Here is a 19,530-nt window from a genome sequence, read left to right on the forward strand (position 1 = left end):
TATTGTTACATAAAACATTTGCCTTCACATAGATGGCTTCTTCCTTCCCCCTTTTTAAAAGATACTCAGCAGTGCCTTGGCAACATTAATAACTATTAATCCCTTTCTATCAAGTTGAACTGTCCCATTGCATCTGCTTTGGGTTCAACTATCTGGTGTTTGGTGCCCTCTAGAGGTCAAAGGCATGAATGAAAAGATGCTCTAGGGAAAAAGTACTAATAGTTTCTATGGAATGGCAAAAAAGGAGACAGCGCCATCTTGTGGATTTTATTAGCAGTGCAGGCACTGGGGGTTATTATTACTGTATTTTGTGTGTGTGTTGTGTTGTGTGCCTTCAAGTCACTTATGTGACGTATGGTGACCCTAAGGCAACCTTATCATGGGGATTTCTTGGCATAGCTTGTTCAGAGGGCGTTTGCCACTGCCTTCCCCTGAGGCTGAGAGTGTGTGACTTGCCCAAGGTTATAATGCTGTTTCATGGCAGAGCTGGGAACTGAACCCTGGTCTCCAGGATCACAGTCCAGCACTCAAACCACTATACCACACTGCCTCCTTGAGGTTATTATTGTTGTTCTTGTTGCATGTTTTGTTTATTTATTATTATTATTATTATTATTATTTGCAAAAGTTAAAAAAAATAGCAGGTGTTGCTGGTTGTCTGGCTGCCTGACAACCCTCCCCTGCTGAAATCTCTTCTGCTTTTTAAGAGCCAGCAGTGGTTTGAGCCTTGGATTGCAACTCTGGGGTCTAGAGTTCGAATTCTGACCCACCCATAGGAACCCATTGGCTAGCCTGGGTCTAGCCACTCTCTCAGCCTCAGAGGAAGGCCATTGCAAACCTCCCCTGAACAGATCTTGCTAAGAAAACTCCCTGGGAATGCTACCAATCGGAAAGGAATGCAACTGTGTGGCTCTTAAAGGGACACAGCCCTCTCCAGTTCCCAATCTGGCCTCTGCATTGCGTCCTCAGCGTTCCAAATAGTCCCTCTTCGGCTCCTGTAGCCAAGGAAAAAGTGTATACGTCATTGGTTACAATGTAGCTGCTGATCAAAGACAGTTTTGATCGCTGGAGCTGTCAGCCAGCGAGGCATGGAGACCACAGGAGAACAAGCTGCATGCTCTGGTAATTATTACTATTATTATTACTATTATTCAATCAATCAGTCAATCAATAGACAGGAGTAGCTCAGTGGTAGAGGATTGCATGCAAAAATGTATGCTCAAAGAAGCTCAGAACCTTGCAATATAGTTCTTCCTCCTTTAGACTACAACTTCCAGTATCCCCCAGCATCCTTAATGAGAAATTGGGGGACTTTGGGAGCTGGAAACCCACCCATCCAGCCACCCCAAAAGCAATTTTCCAAGCCTCCATGAACAGAGGCAGTCAACCCCTGAGTATTATTACATGTTGGGCTGCATCACCAGTTTGACATTGCTTTTCACTGCTATGGCTCAAATGCTATGTGATTCTGGGATTGGTAGTTTGCTGTGGCACCAGAAACAGAGAGACGGCTCAATGTCTCCCAGGGATGCTTTGATTGGGAGTTCCTGCATGGCAGAATGGGGTTGGACTGGATGGCCCTTGTGGTCTCTTCCAACTCCATGATTCTATGATAAAACTACAGTTCCCAGAATTCCATAGCATTCAGCCATGGCAGGTAAAGTGGTGCCGAACTGGATTATTTCTGCAGTGTGGACAGCCTCTCTTGAGAACTAAAGGGTGAAGCAGGGATGGACAGAGTGGCTGTTTTCGCCATCCTTGACCCCTCCAGATTTAGTGCGCCTCTATTTGCTGTGTTCATTTATTCCCTGGGAGCCTCACCTTCACCTTTTCTTTGGATACTGAAACTGTATCAGTGCTACAGTTTTAAATGGCTGCATTGTGAAAAATTTGGGGAATGAATGAAAATTTCATGGAGGGGATAGAATTTTTATTTGGGGGAAATTCTTGATTTCTCGCTCTCCTAGTAGCATGACATAGAAGTGGGTTATCTTCTAACTCTTCTCCTCATCTTTCATGCCTTGGCTTAGGAGTTTCCAAGTCGGACATCCGGCAAAAAGTTTGGGACTACATGGAAGCCAATAACTTGGCTGATTTCCCCAGACCAGTCCATCACCGGATCCCCAATTTCAAGGTAATGTGGCATTCCCCAAAAAACTGTGTTCATTGTGTGCCTTTGAGTCACTTCCAACTTACGGTGACCCTACGGGGAATTTATCATGGGGTCTTCTTGGCAGGATTTGTTCAGAGAAGGCTTGCCATTGAGGCTCAGAGCATGTGACTTGCCAAAGGTCACCAAGTGGGCTTCATGGCTGACTTATGGTGACCCTCAGGCAAACCTATCATAGGTTTTCTTGGCAAGATTTATTCAGAGGAGGTTTGCCACTGCTTTCCCTGGAAGCTGAGAAAGTGTGACTTGCCCAAGGTCACCCAATGGGTTTCATGGCCAAGCTGGGAATCGAACCCTAGTCTCCAGAGTCCTAGTCCAAAGCTTAAACCACTACCCCAAACTAGATCCCCCAAAGTGCCCCAACAAAATTTAGGTAGGCAACAATAAGGAAGGATGAGATGTTGAAGGAGGTACATTTTAAGGAGGGTTATATCACAGGTGATGCGATGCCAACTGCCCAATGAGATGCATGGACCTTCGAACCTTCCAGATGCTTCTAGGAGAGAGATGTTAAAAGGCCTGGATGCAACACAAGGCTTTTGTCTTGGGTCTCCTTTTCTGGGGTTGTCTATCTGTGGCATATGGAGGAAGCTGGATAATGGAGTCCAGGCTCCCAGCTATCCAGAAACACCAAGGACTACAAATCCCAAGTTAGCTATGAGTAAAATCTGGTGTATCTTTGAATTCTTACAGAATGCAGTTGTTTCAGCCAAGCCAGTAAAACAAACCAAATATCCCAACACCACTAACCAGTACATTTTCCTAGTTAGTGGCATCAGGCTTCTTGGTTTGTTTTAGTGGCTTGGCTGAGATGACTGTATTCTGTAAGCATTCAAAGACACAGCTGTGTTAGCAGAATCAATATGTAGAGAGATCTTGTAGCACCTTTGGTATTCACAAGATCCAAAAAGTAACACTGTATGAATAATCTCCAAAGAATTTATTCACTGCTTAAAATTCTGAAACAAACCGAGTTGGAGTCACCCTGTCCATAAAATATATCAAGTGAGAACTCAGGTCCTGCATCCTCTGGGAAACAATTATCAGTCTCTGATGTCTCATAAAAGCCTTAAAAGACATGTTTTGTGTACTGCTTGTTTTGTTTTAGAATTTTAATCAGTATATAAATACTTTGGAGATTGTGAAGTCAGCAGCCACAACTGGGCTACAACCTCTCCCTTCATTGCTAGAAGTCCCTTTAATGTGCAATGTCTTACCCAAACAGGGCGCACCCAGTGCCTCTGCAAGGCTTCCAGAACTGAAGGAGTTCCAAAGTGCCCAGACTATTAAAGTCAATCCTGATGCCCCCCAGAAGAATGCCCGCTTTTTAACCTTGCAAGTGAGTACTCTCTCTTTCCCTTCTCTTGCCCTTCCAGGGTTCTTTCCAGCTCGGTTACTCCATCCAAACATGCGACATCTTTGATAAAGCCAGGGAAGTCAAGGTGGATCCGGACAAACCTCTGGAGGGAATCCGACTGGCTGTGCTCCAGGTAACCAGACAAATTGGCCCTGGCTCAGATTGTGAAGAGTCTCTGGCTGCATCTGCACTGCAGAAATAATGCAGCTTGGCCCCGATTTAACTGCCATGGCTCAATGTACTCTACTGTGTAAATGTGGGATGCTTCCTTGCAATGTGGGGTGTAACCTGGACATTTAGGCCATGTCCTGGAAATGTAGAATGGATCCAACAATTCTACTATATGTCCTGGCAATGTAGAACATGTCCAGGAAATGTGTTGGCCATGGAGTCCATAGGCCCATCTGAATCCTACTAGCAATAAATTCAAGTAATATGCCTAGGAATGAACAACATCTCTTTCTCTTCTTTCTCAACCATGGTAATAGCTAGAAAGGTAAAATTCCCAACATGTTCTGGTTCTGGGATCTTCTGGTTCTTACCTTTTTACCCTTCCTGTTTCCTTTCCTTTCAGGCCAGGAAAACTCTCTTGGTGCCCACTCCTCGCCTAAGAACTGGGCTGTTTAACAGGATTGTCCTCCCCCCTGGAGCAACGAAAGAAATCCTAAGAAAATGTGCTACCTCTCAGGTAGGGTTTAGAAAGAAGAGATGTGGGCGAGAGAAGGATTTGGTTGTCTAAGTGCACTCCCTTGCAGTTTTCTTTATGTTGTTATGTGCCTTCAAGTCAGCTTTGCCTTATGGTTACCTTTCTATCCATACCTCTTCTTGGCCAGTAGATTTGGCAGCTGTGGATTTGCTCTTCTGGTATAGCCCATAGAAAGCAATGCTTTGGCGCCCTCCAGTGTTGACATGTCTAACTTTGGTAGACGATATTGTAGACAGCATAGTTGCTTGTTAAAGAGTCCATCTACCTTCGATCAGTCATTGATTAGAATAGTGACTGCAGTCAAGAAATAAGAAGAAGGCTAGGAATGAGAAGGGCAGCAATGAAAGAACTAGACAAGATCCCAAAGAGTAAAGATATACAACTGAGTGCTAAAGTCAGAATCACCCAAGCCATTGTATTCCCATTCACCATGTATGAATGTGACAGCTGGACAGTGAAGAAAGCAGGTGAGAAGAAAATCCATTCATCTGAGATGTGGTGCTGGAGAAGAAAAAAATCTTAAGATCCACAGGGGACACTTCGGCTGACCTCCAAGAATAGAACTAAGTCTTTTCTTGTATGTTTGTATCATATACAGACACACATAGTTGGTCCTCCGTATCTATGGATTCTGCACCCACAGATTCAACCATTTATGGCTTGAAGGTTTGGTTTTTTTCAATTCCAAAAATCAAATTTGATTTTGCCGTTCTATGTAAGGACGACAATATATTTAATGGGACTTAAGCATCCACAGATTTTGGTATCCACGTGGGGTTCTGGAAGCAAACCCCATCAGATACCAAGGGCCCATTGTATATGTATTGTATATACATATACATATATACATTGTGTGTGTGTTTTGGCTGGTGTTTAATGATTGTTCACCTCCTATCCCTGCTTTTAACGTCTTTTCTCTTTCTTCTTTCAGGGCGTCAGGGATTACAGTGTACCTGTAGGGCTAGATGCAAAGGTGCAGGTGGACCTGGTGGTAGTTGGGTCTGTGGCTGTTTCTGAGAAAGGTACGTATCAGGGGTAGCGGGAACTAGAGCCTGGAAAAAATTACTTTTTGCAGACACACACACATCCATGGTGGATTGGGGATATTGGGAATTACACTCCAAAACCTAACTTTTCCAACCCTTCCTCCTCCTCCATGGGGATTCTGGGAGTTTTGGTCCAAAAAGCCAACTTTTCCCAGTCCTCTTTTTCTTCCTCCTCCTCATTCTACTGCTCCTACTTCCTCTTCCTTAGGGATTTTTGGAATTGTAGCCCCAAAACCTAATTCTTCTAAATTCAGGGAAATAAACGTATGTCCCTATGTACCATAATTCCTCTTTAACTGCCAAGCCTTGTGGAACTTTGGTATTTGCAGTTTACCATGACACTAAAGAACATCTCTTACTGGGAATTCTATATACCTTGTGAAACTACAAAACCCAGGATCCCATAGGATGAAACCATGGCATTTAAAGTGCTACAGTTATGGAAGGCTATCACACAGGAGGGCTGCCTGTGACCACTCTTCCCTTCACTTTGGTTTCCTCTTTGCAGGTTGGCGGATTGGGAAAGGGGAAGGCTACGCGGACATGGAATATGCCATGATGGTCTCCATGGGGGCTGTGAAAGAGGACACAGTGGTGGTCACGGCCGTTCACAACTGCCAGGTAAGAGTTGCATCTTGCCTCTAGATGGAAATAGTGTCCATTGTCTGAGCATAAAAGCTGAGCTGGGAAACAAAACAAATCTGTCAATCCAGTTATCACTGCATCTATATCTGAGAACTAGATTTCCTTATGGGATGGCACCCCTGCTCTAAATAAAGTCAAAATGATGCTTGGGATATTTGTACTACAGTGGACCCTTGTTATACGCTGGAGTTTGGTTCCAAGATCCCCCGTGTATAACAAAATCCGTGTATACTCAAGTCCCATTAAATATAATGACATAGCAAAATGGTGTCCCTTATAAAAAATGGAAAATCAAGGTTTGATATTTGAAATGTATACTTTTTTTGAACATTTTCAAACCGTGTATGTTTGAATCCGTGTATAAGAAATCAGTGTATAAGAAGGGCCGACTGTACAAAGTTGGATCAGTTTTAGATACCTTCCCAGTGTCCTGATTTGGAAATGACAGTCCCAAGGAACCCACTGTCTTCCCATGTCTTTACATGCTTTTAAAATGCCCTGGTTTCTCTCTCCTCCTCCCTCTTTCCCCCTTTGCCCTGTTTACTTCAATTGCTGCAAAATACAAAACTTGTTTGCATTCGACTCATCAGAAGGAAGGAGAGAGGGAGGAATAAAAATCTTGCCCTTCCCAATAGGTTTATGCAAAAGCAAACTGCTACAGCCTCCCCTAGCTTGTGTGTTCTTCCGCATGAGTAACTTTTGCCATCTTGACCACACTCTGAAGTTGTACAGACACATGCGTTTCTGGTTTTCATCTGAGAAATGTTGGAGGAGATGGCGTCACAATGCCACCGTAATCTCCTTCAATCTGTCCTGTGGAATCCTGGGATTTGTAGTCTGGAGAATTCATTAGGATTCTCTGCTATAAAGCTCTAGTGCTGTTCCCTGGGCTGCAAATCCCAGGAGCCCTCAGAATATGACACTTAAAGTAATATTAAACAGCTGCACTTCCAAATGGCCAGTGTAAAACAGTGGCGCAAATTAGAGAGCACCCAGGTTTTGTTGGACTGCAATTCCCAACAGCAAATGGGGAGGGATGCTGGGACATGCAGTTCAGCAACATCTAGAGGGCTGCACAGTTCTCACACATGATGCACAAAGAAAAAAATAACCCATGGTTCTGCAAACCTGAAGAGCTGTGGGATAGACACACCTATTTCTTTTCCACAGGTGATGGACATACCTGAATCGCTCCTGGGTGACCACGATCTCACTGTGGATTATATCCTGACCCCAACGAGAACAATCAAGACGGGGTGCAAGCGTCCCAAACCTCAAGGGATCCTCTGGAACAAGGTTATTTTCTTCTGCTATGCTGCAGATCACTTGGGAAGTCTGGGGCAGTGTGTTGTTGTTATTTCAAGACATTTCTGACTTAGGACAACCCTAAGGCAAACCTATCCTTAGCGGAACAGGGTTCAATTTCCCACTCAGCCACTGGAAGGCTTTGGACAAGTCACACCCTCTTCTGAAGAAATCTTGCCCAGAAAGCCCTGCAATTTTTATGCTTGCTGCCTTCAAGTCAATTTTGACTTATGGCAACCCTTTATTTATTTATTTATTTATTTATGGTATTTATACCCCACCCATCAGCCCTAAAGGCTATCAGAGTGGCTTTCTTTGACTAAGAAACTATCAACTCACCCGATCTTCAACAGGTCTTGCAAACCCAGGACTTGGTCAAGTCTATCCATCTGGAATGTGGTCAGTTCCATAGGATATTGTCACCATAAATTGGGGTTGACTTGAAGGCATATAATAAACGGTTTAATTGTGCATCAGATTTCTTTTTTTCTGTTTTTAAGTCCATACTTACTAGGTCGTCCTTTTCTTTTTGGAATGTCATAACCGGTTGCTTTAACCATAGAGGTCTATCTGATGCTACGGTCCCAGGTCTTTGGTTCTTCTGATCTTCCTTCTTTCTGTAGCTTTGATCACCCAACTCTCTCCCATACAAAGCTATAGTGTCAGAACTGGGTCTTCACAAATGCTTCCTTAGCTTCCTTTCCCAATCAATCAATCAATATCTCTATCTCCATCTCTGCCTTCCCCGTCTTACTTTTCCTTTTGCTAATTCAGTGGAAATTTTATTGCCTGGATTTTATTACTCTTTTCCCACTGTCTACTTGACCAAAGAGGGGAATGGTCTCTATCTACATTGAGATCTTTCCAGACCATCTTAACTAACAAGAAGAAGAAGACAAAATGTAGGCCTGTGATTCTAACATAGTCATTTTGTTGTTGTGTTGTTCTGTATGAATATTTTTTTAAAACCATTGCCTGATGAAGAAGCCAGTGGAGCTTCAAAAGCTTCCATGATGTATTTTGTGCCTTTTTGGTAGGTCCAATAAAAGTATACCCGTTTTGTGGATTTTTGGTGTTGTATTTTTGCTGTATTACCAATGCATATGCTTACACACTCTCTCTCTCTCTCTCTCTCTCTCTCTCTCTCTCTCTCTCTCTCTCTAACTTCTAATTGAAAGGAAAATCTGGCACAACAAACCCCTGTCCCCTAAGCCCTTTTCATCTTGGTGTGACTATTGACACCTTGGCAGACAGGATCAGGTCTTCCCCAAAGCCTGTTGATCAAAACTGCTATTTTCCTTCTGTATTTCTGCACTTATCAGAAAGAGAAAGGGAGATGAAAAGCATGTAATCTGATTCAGGACAAATGGTGGGAACCCAATTGCCCTCCAGGGCTCTGCCATCTGTTTGCGTGAACTGAAATGTGCCTCTTCCTTGCAACTCTAAGGAACAGCAAGTCAGAGCTTTGTGGAGCAGGTTTTTGGACTTCTTGCTGCTGCTGTTGTGTTACCTTCAAGTCATTTCTAACTTATGGCAATCCTAGGACCATGGCAAGCTCCCTCTGAATAAACCTTGCCAAGAAAACCCCATGTTAGGTTCATCTCAGGTCAGAAATTAGTTGAAGGCACACAATAGGTTCCCAGATTATGGAACGGCATGCAATCCAGTTGTAGCGTTTTGTACCAACAGGAGTTTCTGAACATCATTCAAAGGCAGACCCACATAGAACACATTGTAGTAATCCAAGTGGCATGTTACTAGGCTATCATATACAGTGCCTCAAGGTTCTGGGTACCTTAAACCAATTTTGCACAAGATAACCTGGGTTAACATTTGTTGTATTAGGGCAAGTCCTAATGCTCTCTCTCTCTTTCTCCTGACTTCAGATCAGTCATGAAACACTTGCAAAGATCCCAGTCCTCAAGAACCTTCGCTACAGAGAGAAACAGGGAGGCAAAGATGTTACCCTCAAAGATGAAAGGCCTGGCGATCTCACTGTGGTCCAGCCAGCAAGAAAAGCCAGTAAGACTAGGCTGGAAAGTTCCAGGTTGCAGGGGGAGGCTCACCAGATCCTTGAGAGACCGGAGAAGGAGCCTTTATCAGACAAACCAGACTTGCCTTGCACTCCCACCACTGTGTATGTGGGTAACATCTCTCAAGGGACCAGAGTGAATGAGTTAAAGGAGGTTCTCCAAGAGCACCACGTAACTCCCATGCGGCTCACCTGGCATGGAGCACGGCATCAAGCGTTCCTCACTTATAACGATAAATCCACAGCAGATGCTGCCATGGCAGCTCTCCAAGGGTTAAGCCTGAGAGGCCGCCTGCTGCGGATTGAACTGGCTAGGAACCAGCCCTAGCCCCATGGCTCACAGCACCCCAATGGAGTAACAAACAGGATGGCTTACAATGTGAATTCTAGGGTGCTTATGAAAAAGAGCACTCTCGCCAGGTCTTGGCAGATGCCGGTTCCAGGATGGAATGCTCTTCATCCATGTCTGACTTCCATACATGTACTCAAAATATATTCTTCCCTAGCAAGGTGGAGTTACCTATAAAAGAGTATTTGGCACCTGGTCAAAACAAGGATCCACCGCTTTGGAGGAAGTGGTGGTACACCTTGTGTACATGGTAGGACAATGAGTTGGTTTAAATCTGGAAGTGGTAGAGTGGTCTAGAGCATTCAAGATGTGGGAAGCCCTTAGTTTGAATATTGCCTCTTGATTAGAAATCTAGAACCTCAAGAATGGTTCTGCCTTTGTCCACTCCCTCTGGAATGCTTCTACCTTCAGGGATATGTGTTTGTTTCTTATGAAGTGAACATTTTTTCCCCCATGATGCCTTCCTCTATACCAGTGGTCCCCAAACTGTGCTCTTTCAGGGATTTTGGACTTCAGCTTCCAGAATCCAAGACAATTTGCCAACATGGCTGAGGCTTCTGGGAGCTGAAGTCCAAAATCTCTTAAAGAGCACAGTTTGGGGACCACTACTCTAAACCTTTTCCCTTGTGCTGTGCTGGCTTCTGTGTCAGTGGGTCAGGAAATCTGCTCTGGGTTGTCCTCTAAACTTTCAATGAGCTGTCCTGAGTGTTGAACAACATCACAAAAATAGGCTCAGTGCCTTGGATCACTCTTTGAAGTTTGGCTAAAACCCAGAGTGGCCCCATTGAGATGGAAGCCACCAGCTGCTACTGTCTGTCCTATAGCAATCTGAAGAAAAACGGTGCCCTGCCACTACTTCACAACCTTTGGAGCCCTCATTCTGTTGCAAGCAGAAACCAGTTTCCCCATTTCAACTTTGAACCCCCTGCCAGGAGAAACCAGTTTGTCACACTTGCAGACATCCTCTTTGGCCACCAAATTGCTTCATGAATCAAAAATGTATTTGGCTTGTGGTTTTTGTTTTTCATCTATTGCTATTCTTCTTTCTAGCCTTCACTTACAAGGTTGTCATTTTCAACTACCAACTATAATTATTGCTTTTTACATACAAAAGGGCTTTCTCTGCAAGGAGGGAAGTGCTGATATGAGGAATAAATTTAGAAGGCACACTTCTCTCTGCAAACTCAAGCCAGCGTCTTGGATTGTGTGTCTGTATCAATGTAGATGTGCATGGATGCATGTTTATAATATCAACTAAGCTGACATGCACAAAACCACCCCCCACCATTACAGTACTTCCAATATCTACATTGTCATTTCAGTCCATCTCAAAATGTTCATGAAGTGTCACTTCTGGACACCATTTTGAGAGGAAATGTAGAGGAAAACCCAAGTCTTTGGGCTGCTGGAGCTGAATGTCTGGGGAAAAGGTCCAAATGGGAAAATTGCCTCATAGCCCCCAATACAATTGCTCACCCATCCTCTGTATCTATACTTTTTCTTTGTTCTTAAAAAAGTTATATTTGGACTGAGTAGCTTTCTCTACAGAAGCCTCTTTGCTGTAGGTCTCAGGCAGAACGTCAAAATAAGCCCTGAAATGTCCACTTACTTGAAACAATAACAATGCAAGAGCTGGGAATATTTTTGTAGCTCCAGGGTGCACTGCAAAGTATATTTTGAGCACATTATTGTGCCCCAAGAGAGGCAGACCTTTCATAAAGTGTTAAAGGGAAACCTTGTCAAGGTTGTTGAGTCCTTGCTGTGCAAAATCCCACGGAATATGCTGCCTTCATTTCCTCCCTCCCCGGCATCACCTCCCTGGTCTTCTCTTTTTCCAAGGATAACAGCATCTAGAAGCAGCGGCATTGATGCTCGCCAACCATTCAAGCAAAATGGATGCAATGGGAAAATGGCCTTCATTTTTCTCAGAGCGCCAACATTCTTCTCCCAGAACTGAAATATGGCTGAGATTCTGCATTGTGGTGTAACTTTGAGTAAATTTACAAACCCTTAACTATGTTGTGTAGACAAACAACAAAACTGTATTAGTGAATTACAAAGATGCCCATCAGGGCATCAGCAAAACTTCTCCAATGCACATTAGGCACTTCTGAGGTGCATTGGGCTTTCCTTAGGCACAGTGGGTATTTCTGGAGTGCATTGAGCTCTCCTGAGACACATTTTTGGCACATCTAATGCACACTGGGCTCTCATGAGGTACATTGCACATTTCTGATGCACATTAGGCTCTTCAGAGGTGCATTAGGCACTTCTGGTGCATATTTGGCTCTTCTGGTGTACATCAGGCCCTTCTGGTGTACATCAGGCCCTTCTGGTGTTCATTCCAGCACTTTCCAGCTAGTGTCCAGATGCACACTGGGGAGTGTTCCAATGCACATTGGTGCCTATTCCACACAAGGCCAATTTGCACCTTTGTGCAATGGATGCATATACATAGTAATACCCCAGCAACTCCTAAGTGAATATGGGCATTGCTCAGGTCTATTTCTCTCACACATAAGTCCACTCGGAAAGATTTAAGTCTCATAATGAACTTCAGCTTATATTGCCATAAACCAAAGCCCTGTGTTCCAATAGTTCTCTGTGTTCAACCTTAGAGTTTTTAGCTTGCCCCCTTCATAGGAAGATGTCGTGGCAGTTAAAGTGATATCAAACCACTATCACTGGATTTTGGAGAAATCCACCAGTGACTTTTATCATTGCAGCCTGAAGATGTGGCAGCGTTTTTAGAGGAATTCTGCCATTTAGCGCTGTTTGTTTTACAGCAAGCGAAGTTTTCATCTCCAAAAGGAAGCAATCGCTCAGGCTGTTGATATATTGGGAGTCGTTCTTCGTTGCCATATGTAAACAGGGACTACAATTCCTATTGTACATAAACTCCCGGTTCCTTACCAAATCCCATGGGGAGCATTATTATATCCTGTACTTCCAGGTGTGGCGTTTGCCTCTGGATCATTTGGTCCGACTGCTTTCCCCTGGAAGGAGTTCTCCAATAAGTCAGGAGCTATTTTTTGACATTTCCAAATTAATTTCCACCTTTCCAAACAGCGGTGGGACTCCAAATGTCAAGTAGCAGGAAACTAAGGCGAAGCTCCAGCAATCTCTTTACAAAATAAAAATAACAGTAAATGAATTGCTGGCAATGTGATTTTGAACAGGGCTAGAAATCATTCAGGCCTCCAGATGTTCTTGGACCTCAGTGCCCAGCAGCCCATGTTAAAGCATACTGGAAGTTGTAATCCAACAATGTAATTCCTACACCTGATTTTAAAAGATATGCCTGGGTTAATTTCTATTGTTAGTCCCAAGTAGAGTAGAGTCCTTAACCAGTTAGATTGAACTACATGTTAACTCACAGTCCAACAACTCATTCAATGTATCTACTCTTGGTAGGCTCTTTGCTATGGATTTCTGCGATTTGGTGGGGCGCCAGAGCTCTCCGAGAAGGAAGACTACATATTTCACCAAACTACAAATCCCAGCATTCCACAGCATTGAGCCATGGCAGTTAAAGTGGTGTTAGACTGCTTTATCTCTACAGTGTGGATGTACCCAAAATGTCATTTTAAAAACATTCAAGGTAGACTCCTACACTTCCAGAAGATCGAGTGTGGATCGGAGAAATGTTTTCTGAAAAAGAGGTAGAATCATGCAGCCCTCCAAAAGTTATTGGACTGTAACTCCCAGTGTCCCCCACCATTGGCCTTGTAACTAATGGGACTTGTGGTCCAGCTACATCTGGAGGGCCGCAGGATTCCAGAGTAGAAGTTCTCAGTCTTGGAGTCCCCCCAGATGTTTAGGACTTGAGCTTCCACTGTTGGTCAAGCTGTTCTTGGGGATTCTGGGAGCTGAAGTCCCAAACACCTGGAAGGCCAACACTTGACTAGAGACAAAGGCCTCTTCTCTGCTTCTCCATCATTAATGCTACAGTTGTCCAGCAGGCGGCGCACTTGGCGCATCAAACCTTATTCCAGGGAAGGTGATTTTTTTAGCCATTGGAGTTTGAGGTTAGCCTCCCAAGACAATTTTCCATCTTCTGTTTGCAAGTCATTTGCTTTGCTGCTTTACGATTTTTATAGCTGATGATCTCTTTGACAGCCAACCACTCTGGGCATAATAAGGATTAGAAAGGTGGGTGGGAGGGAAAGAAGTGTTTAAATAAAGGCAAACAAATATATAAATAAAATGGGTCCTACAGAACGCAGGATGATGGAGAGAGATTTTGTTTGTCTAGGAGTCTTTCGAATTGGGACATATTTCCAAACCATGATGCCAAAACTGATTCGAAGGTTGACCTTAGCTGAGGTTTTGTTGCATTTTTAATGGATGCCTCATTCAGTGGGTGCCCTGCCATGTTTATCTGTGATTTATTTGCGTGAATCCATTAGTTAAATTGTGTAAATGTTTGCAGAGGAGTAACTACCGGGTGGGCAAAAGGAAGCATTCTGTCTCCTATAAAATTTTCTTTCTGTCCCCACGTTTCTAGCATTGTACAGAGAGAGACACAGAATTTACATCTTAAGTTCTTCTATTTGTTGTGTTAACATTTAGTAGATCACTTTGCCTACCCTTTTTCTTTGACTGCTTCGCCTGCATCTCAGCTGAAGTTCTGAGCAAAGACAGAAAATATGCATCTGAATACACAGCCAAAAGCATACACACAATGCATATCTGTATGAAGAATGGCATCGCATGCACACCTCTGTTTCCACAACCTTAGACTAAATGTGGACCTTCCATCTCAGACTAAAATATTCAACCACAGAGGAACATCCACATGTGTAAGATGCCAATAGACATTTGGCCATAAACTTAGGTACTCAACTGTGTCTATTGGAGGCAACACATGGGGGAGATATAACAGAAGTCTCTTGGGTTATTACCATCAGTGGGTAATATTCTGTATGGTTACCTAACAAAACCAATGATGGGGGAGTATGGAAGCTGCAGCCTAAATACATCTGGAGGGCCACAGTTGCATTCTTCAAGTGTGAGAATATGGAATCCATGTGTGCAATATGCAGATCTATTGCTCTGTAGCTAAATAAATTGAGAGTTGCATTAACATCTGAACGCATACCCCATCCACAGCTGAGAGCACAGCATTCAGCACCAGTTAGTATAAGACGTATTCACAATCCAGTAAAAATGTTGTGATGGTTTTGGGTGGTGGCCATCCAGTTGGCATAGCCTTGTGTAAAATAAATATCGTCCCCCACCTTCAAGAGAACAGGGCGACTGCTGTCATCTGCCACTTCAGTGGATACTAAGCAGATACACTCCGGGGCCTGGTTCCCAGAAGAGATGCGATAAGAATAGAGCTGGCGAAATGGCATGGCCAGTCGGAGGCTGCAAAGGTTTCAGAGGCACGTTGGGTGGGCCATTCTTTTCACGGCTTTATTGAAAAGCATGCCTGGTTTTGACTGCTGTGCCCTATGCTCAGTTGATCAGCTCCATCCATTTAAAATCTTAGTGATGGCTGTTGGGCATGATGAACCTCCATTTTCAGAGGCAATATATCACTAAATGCTATTTCCTAAGAGCACATGAAGGGAGAGGAATGTTGCTTTTGGGTCTTGCTTGTTGGTATCTTACGCATGCGGATGCTTCTCTGTGGTTGAATATTTTAGTCTGAGATGGAACGAGTTGTGCATGTGATGCCATTCTTCAGACAGATACAGACAACCGGGGCGGCTTACACATTAAAAGACCGTGTAAAACTACAAATTCCAGGGATCCATAGGATGAAGCTACAGCGTGTAAAGTGGTGTCAAACTGCTTTACAGTGTAGATGCACCCTATATTTTTGTAGGACTTAGTTTCATGCACAAAATTATTGTGCGTATGCTTTTGGCTGTGTATTCAGATGCATATTGTTCAGCTCTAGCATTGTAGTAACTCAGAACTTCAGCTGAGATACAGACGAAGCAGCCAAAGAAAAGGGGTGGGCAAAGCGATCCAGAAAATGTAGACACAGCAAAAGTTACTTTGGAGAAGGCTACAACTCCCAAGTTTTTCCAGCCAACATGCCTAAATGGGACTTTGGGAATCGTAGTTCAAACAAAAAGTAATTCTCATACATTTTGGCTCTGATCTTCCTGCTTTGTAGCACCAAGTATTTTGAAGAATCGTCTTCCAAGGAATGGTTTGACAGAAGTGAATATGAACCTACAATGTTGTATTTTTACATCCCCATCACAAGGCACAGAGAAAGGATGGAGGGGAGGCTGGAGGACTGTTTAGACTGAGCTCAGTGGCTTGGAAAATAGTTGGCATCCCAAGTTTGGTGAGTAGGCCGGCTGGTTCCTTCCATGTCAGACTGCAAGGAACCACACAAAACATACCTGAAGCTTGGAGACCAAGTCTCCCGACAGGGTTTGATCCAGGAGTCCTTTCACATTACAGAATAATAGCACTGCAATTCCAGTTTAAGCTGCCATGGCAATTTTCTATGGATTTACAGTTTAGGAAGAAGTATTTTCTACCTATCTTTCTACATATCTATCTGTTTATCCATCCACAGGGAGAGGATGCCCATGGCACAGCTGATCTTTCACATGAGGAAAAAGAAGATCCCAACCCGACAAAAATTCGGAGTCATCAAATACCTCTTTGCATCATATTCCATAGCTTTGCTTGTCCTATTCGATGCTACTAACTCTTTCCAGAAATCCACATAGGAGAAGAACGACTCCGTCTCTTACTGTTAACAAATGCAATGAAAGGAAACCAGGCTTCCCAGAAACCTGTAGGATGTCGATCATTTATCTTAACTCTTTCATTTGACCGGTTAATTTCTCTAAAAGGGCTATAGGCCATAGTTTAGTTTCTCGTTTGGACGTCAACACACTTTCAGTGGATTTCCAATTCCAGACAATCTAGCCGTAAGACTCATAAAAAGGACAAGGGACTGGTCAGATTTATTGCCTAATGCTTTAGGGTCCTCTGAATTGGGGAAAAGGGAAAATGTTAAGGCTGCAATTTTCAGGAGGAGGGATTTGAACTCCCTGGCTCTAAAAATAGGTATATTTCCTATAGTAGTTTCCAGTGCAAGATTTCTCTGGTTTGACTGGCAGCTCTTATTTAGTTGAATGCATATATATATTGCCACTACTTGTTGACCTGAGAAGGAGAAATCTCATGCATACCATTCATTTGCTTTTTCTTATGACTATTACGGTGGTATTTTTCTTTCCACCACTTTCGGGTTGATGAAGCTGGATTTTATTTCTTATTTTTAAGAAGAAGAAGAAATCTCTTCTTCTCTCGCACGCATGCAAACTTGCAGAAAACTCCTAGGCCAGGCCACCCTTGATCTGCACACAGCGAAGCGTTTGTGGCATTAATTGCTCCGGCTGAAATTATATTGATCATTTCGCTGGAAGCGGAGCGGAAAGAGATTACCCTTGGGCCTAGAATAATCAGGTTTGAAAAGAACCAGCTTCGGGAGAAGGCGCTCTCCAGAGAGGCTGAGGCTGTGGTAGGGCCAGAGAGCAAAGAAAGAAAGAAATGGAGACAGGGGTTGTGTGCCGCAGAGAAGGAGGGAGGCTCTACAATTGCATGCTAGTTCATTTCAAGCCCAGAGAAGGGCTTCCATGGAAGGCAAAGAGCCAGGAGATAGCCACACATTGTCCTGTGTATCCCTCCTTTTTAAGAATTGAAGAGAAGATAGAGGTTTTGTGTGTGTACATGACTTTGAGTCACCTATCGACTCATGGCAGCCCCATGAATTTCGTAAGGTTTTCTTAGGCAAGGAATCCTCAGAGGTGGTTTTGCCAGTTCCTCTGAAACAGAGCCTATAGCACCCGGTATTTGTTGGCAATCTCCCATCCAAGTGCTAACCACGACTGACCCTGCTTAGCTTCTAAGATCAGATGGGGATCATGTGCCTTGGGCATATGCCTTCAGGTCGCTTGTCCATTTACTGTGACCCCATGAATTTCATAGGGTTTTCTTTGGCAAGGAATCCTCAGAGGTGGTTTTGCCAGCTCCATCCTCTGAATCTAGCCTACAGCGCCTGGTATTCCTTGGTGGTCTCCCATCCAAGTACTAACCAGGGCTGACCCTACTTGGCCCTGTGACATCCGTACCCTGGGCCAAAGCATTGTCATCACGGCAGCCCCAGTGTGGATGGGAAGTCAGTATGATGGCGGCATCCGTACAGACTAGGGTTCAGGAGCGTGGGGTTGCTGTGCGCCCCCCAGTACCCTAGAATCGACACTGCCATGCCACCTCCTGCCCGTTTGTAAGGGGCCTATAGTTAAAGTAAGGGGGGATGAAGGGAACACAGTAAATGCATACGAACATAGCAAGAATGTTCAAATGCTGCTCACATCTTATGTACTTGGCCTTGCAAATAAGTTGCAAAGACACACACTGCACCACATCGACTGCAGTCAAACACCACAGCCTAAATCAAATGTCTTGCCCCAACTAGAGCAGACCCACTGAATCCATTTCTGAATTGTAAGCCAACATTTACAGAATTACCATTCATTCAATAGGTTTACTTGAGTTGGGACTAGCACTTGGATTTAGCCATCAGTCACTTCTGTTTTGCTATATGCCAAGTCCCAGGAGCGTTGCTGGGCATTTATCCATAAGAAACAAATCTACATAGAACATGCATATACTGTACTAATTTTACATCTAACCTTGCCAATCTAGAAATAATTCTTGGATTTGTTTAAATGTCACAGAAGGCAAAGGCAGCCAACAGATGTTCCAAGTCACTTGAAATAAAAGGCTGTTTTTCATTCATTTATTTTGAACCTGTTTTGCCTCTTCCGTTCCAATCGATTTTGTATAATGTAATATAATGTATATATGTACTCATGTATAAGTCGGGGGCAAGGGGGCAAGTTTGGGGGGCAAAATTATGGGTTTTGATATGACCCATGAATAAGTCGAGGTTAAAACTCAAAGACATGTAGCAAAGGATGTAAAGGATGAAGCAAAGGAAAACAATGCCAAAGAGCTTACAAAATTCCAGCAGGCATCACTATTTTTCCTCATACTAAAAGCTGGAAGGATGAGAAGAGAACTACAGTAAGTCATATGTAGAGGAGGCAACCAGGAGCTAAGAAAACCCACAAAGGATGTGAAGACAAGAATTTTACAGGTATTTATTTATTTATTTATTTGGGGGATTTATATCCTCTTTCATAGACTTGGTTAACTCTGAGGAAGTAGATAAAGTATTCTGAATCATGTGCTATGTCAGACTCCTCCTCCACCATTTTCTTCTTCATCATCATTCATCTCTTCCACCACAACCTTCTTCTTCTTGTTCCCCATCCTCCACCACCACCATCTTTGTCCTCCTCCATCTTGTTCTTCTTCCTCGTTCAGCTTCTCCACCACTACCATCTTCTTCTTCCCCATCCTCCACTATCACCATCTTTATCCTCATCTTCTTCTTCCTCCTCGTTCATCTCCTCCTCCACTACCTTCTTCTTCCCCTTCACCACCAACACCTTCCTCCTCCTCCGTCTTCTTCTTCCTCCTCGTTCATCTCCTCCTCCACCACCTTCTTCTTCTCTTTCCTCCACCACCACCATCTTTATCCTCCTCCGTCTTCTTCTTCCTCCCACCCATTCTCCAATACTGGAACTCAGTGCTACTTACAAAATAATAAGATTTTTCAGCTATTATTATTATTATTATTATTATTATTATTATTATTATTATTATTTATAATGAGCAGGATGCAGATATAAAAATGTGAATACCTGTTTGTTTCATTTTCTCCATAAAATCCCACCCGCGTTCTCACTCCATGCGTGTCACACTGCATGGAGTGCAATATGAAGGTGCTGTGTAAATTTAGGACTGATAGGTGACAGGAGAGCCATCTTTAACTATCTGGAGGGATGCCATGTAGAAGGTAGAGTGAGCTT

The 19,530-nt window shown here is 43.5% G+C and overlaps 1 protein-coding gene across 1 annotated transcript; it reads left to right on the forward strand.

Annotated features, from left to right (window-relative positions):
• The first annotated feature begins 982 nt into the window (after positions 1-982).
• Positions 983-10,798, forward strand: MTHFSD (methenyltetrahydrofolate synthetase domain containing). The gene is made up of 8 exons (XM_042438729.1): positions 983-1,122; positions 2,031-2,134; positions 3,547-3,660; positions 4,102-4,215; positions 5,165-5,255; positions 5,788-5,900; positions 7,095-7,220; positions 9,116-10,798. Exons 1-8 carry the CDS (start codon positions 1,089-1,091, stop codon positions 9,587-9,589), a joined length of 1,170 nt encoding a protein of 389 aa, XP_042294663.1. The 5' UTR covers positions 983-1,088; the 3' UTR covers positions 9,590-10,798.
• The last annotated feature ends 8,732 nt before the right edge of the window (positions 10,799-19,530 follow it).

The sequence above is a fragment of the Sceloporus undulatus genome, chromosome 8 (genome assembly GCF_019175285.1).
Source record: "Sceloporus undulatus isolate JIND9_A2432 ecotype Alabama chromosome 8, SceUnd_v1.1, whole genome shotgun sequence".
Classification (NCBI taxonomy): domain Eukaryota; kingdom Metazoa; phylum Chordata; class Lepidosauria; order Squamata; family Phrynosomatidae; genus Sceloporus; species Sceloporus undulatus.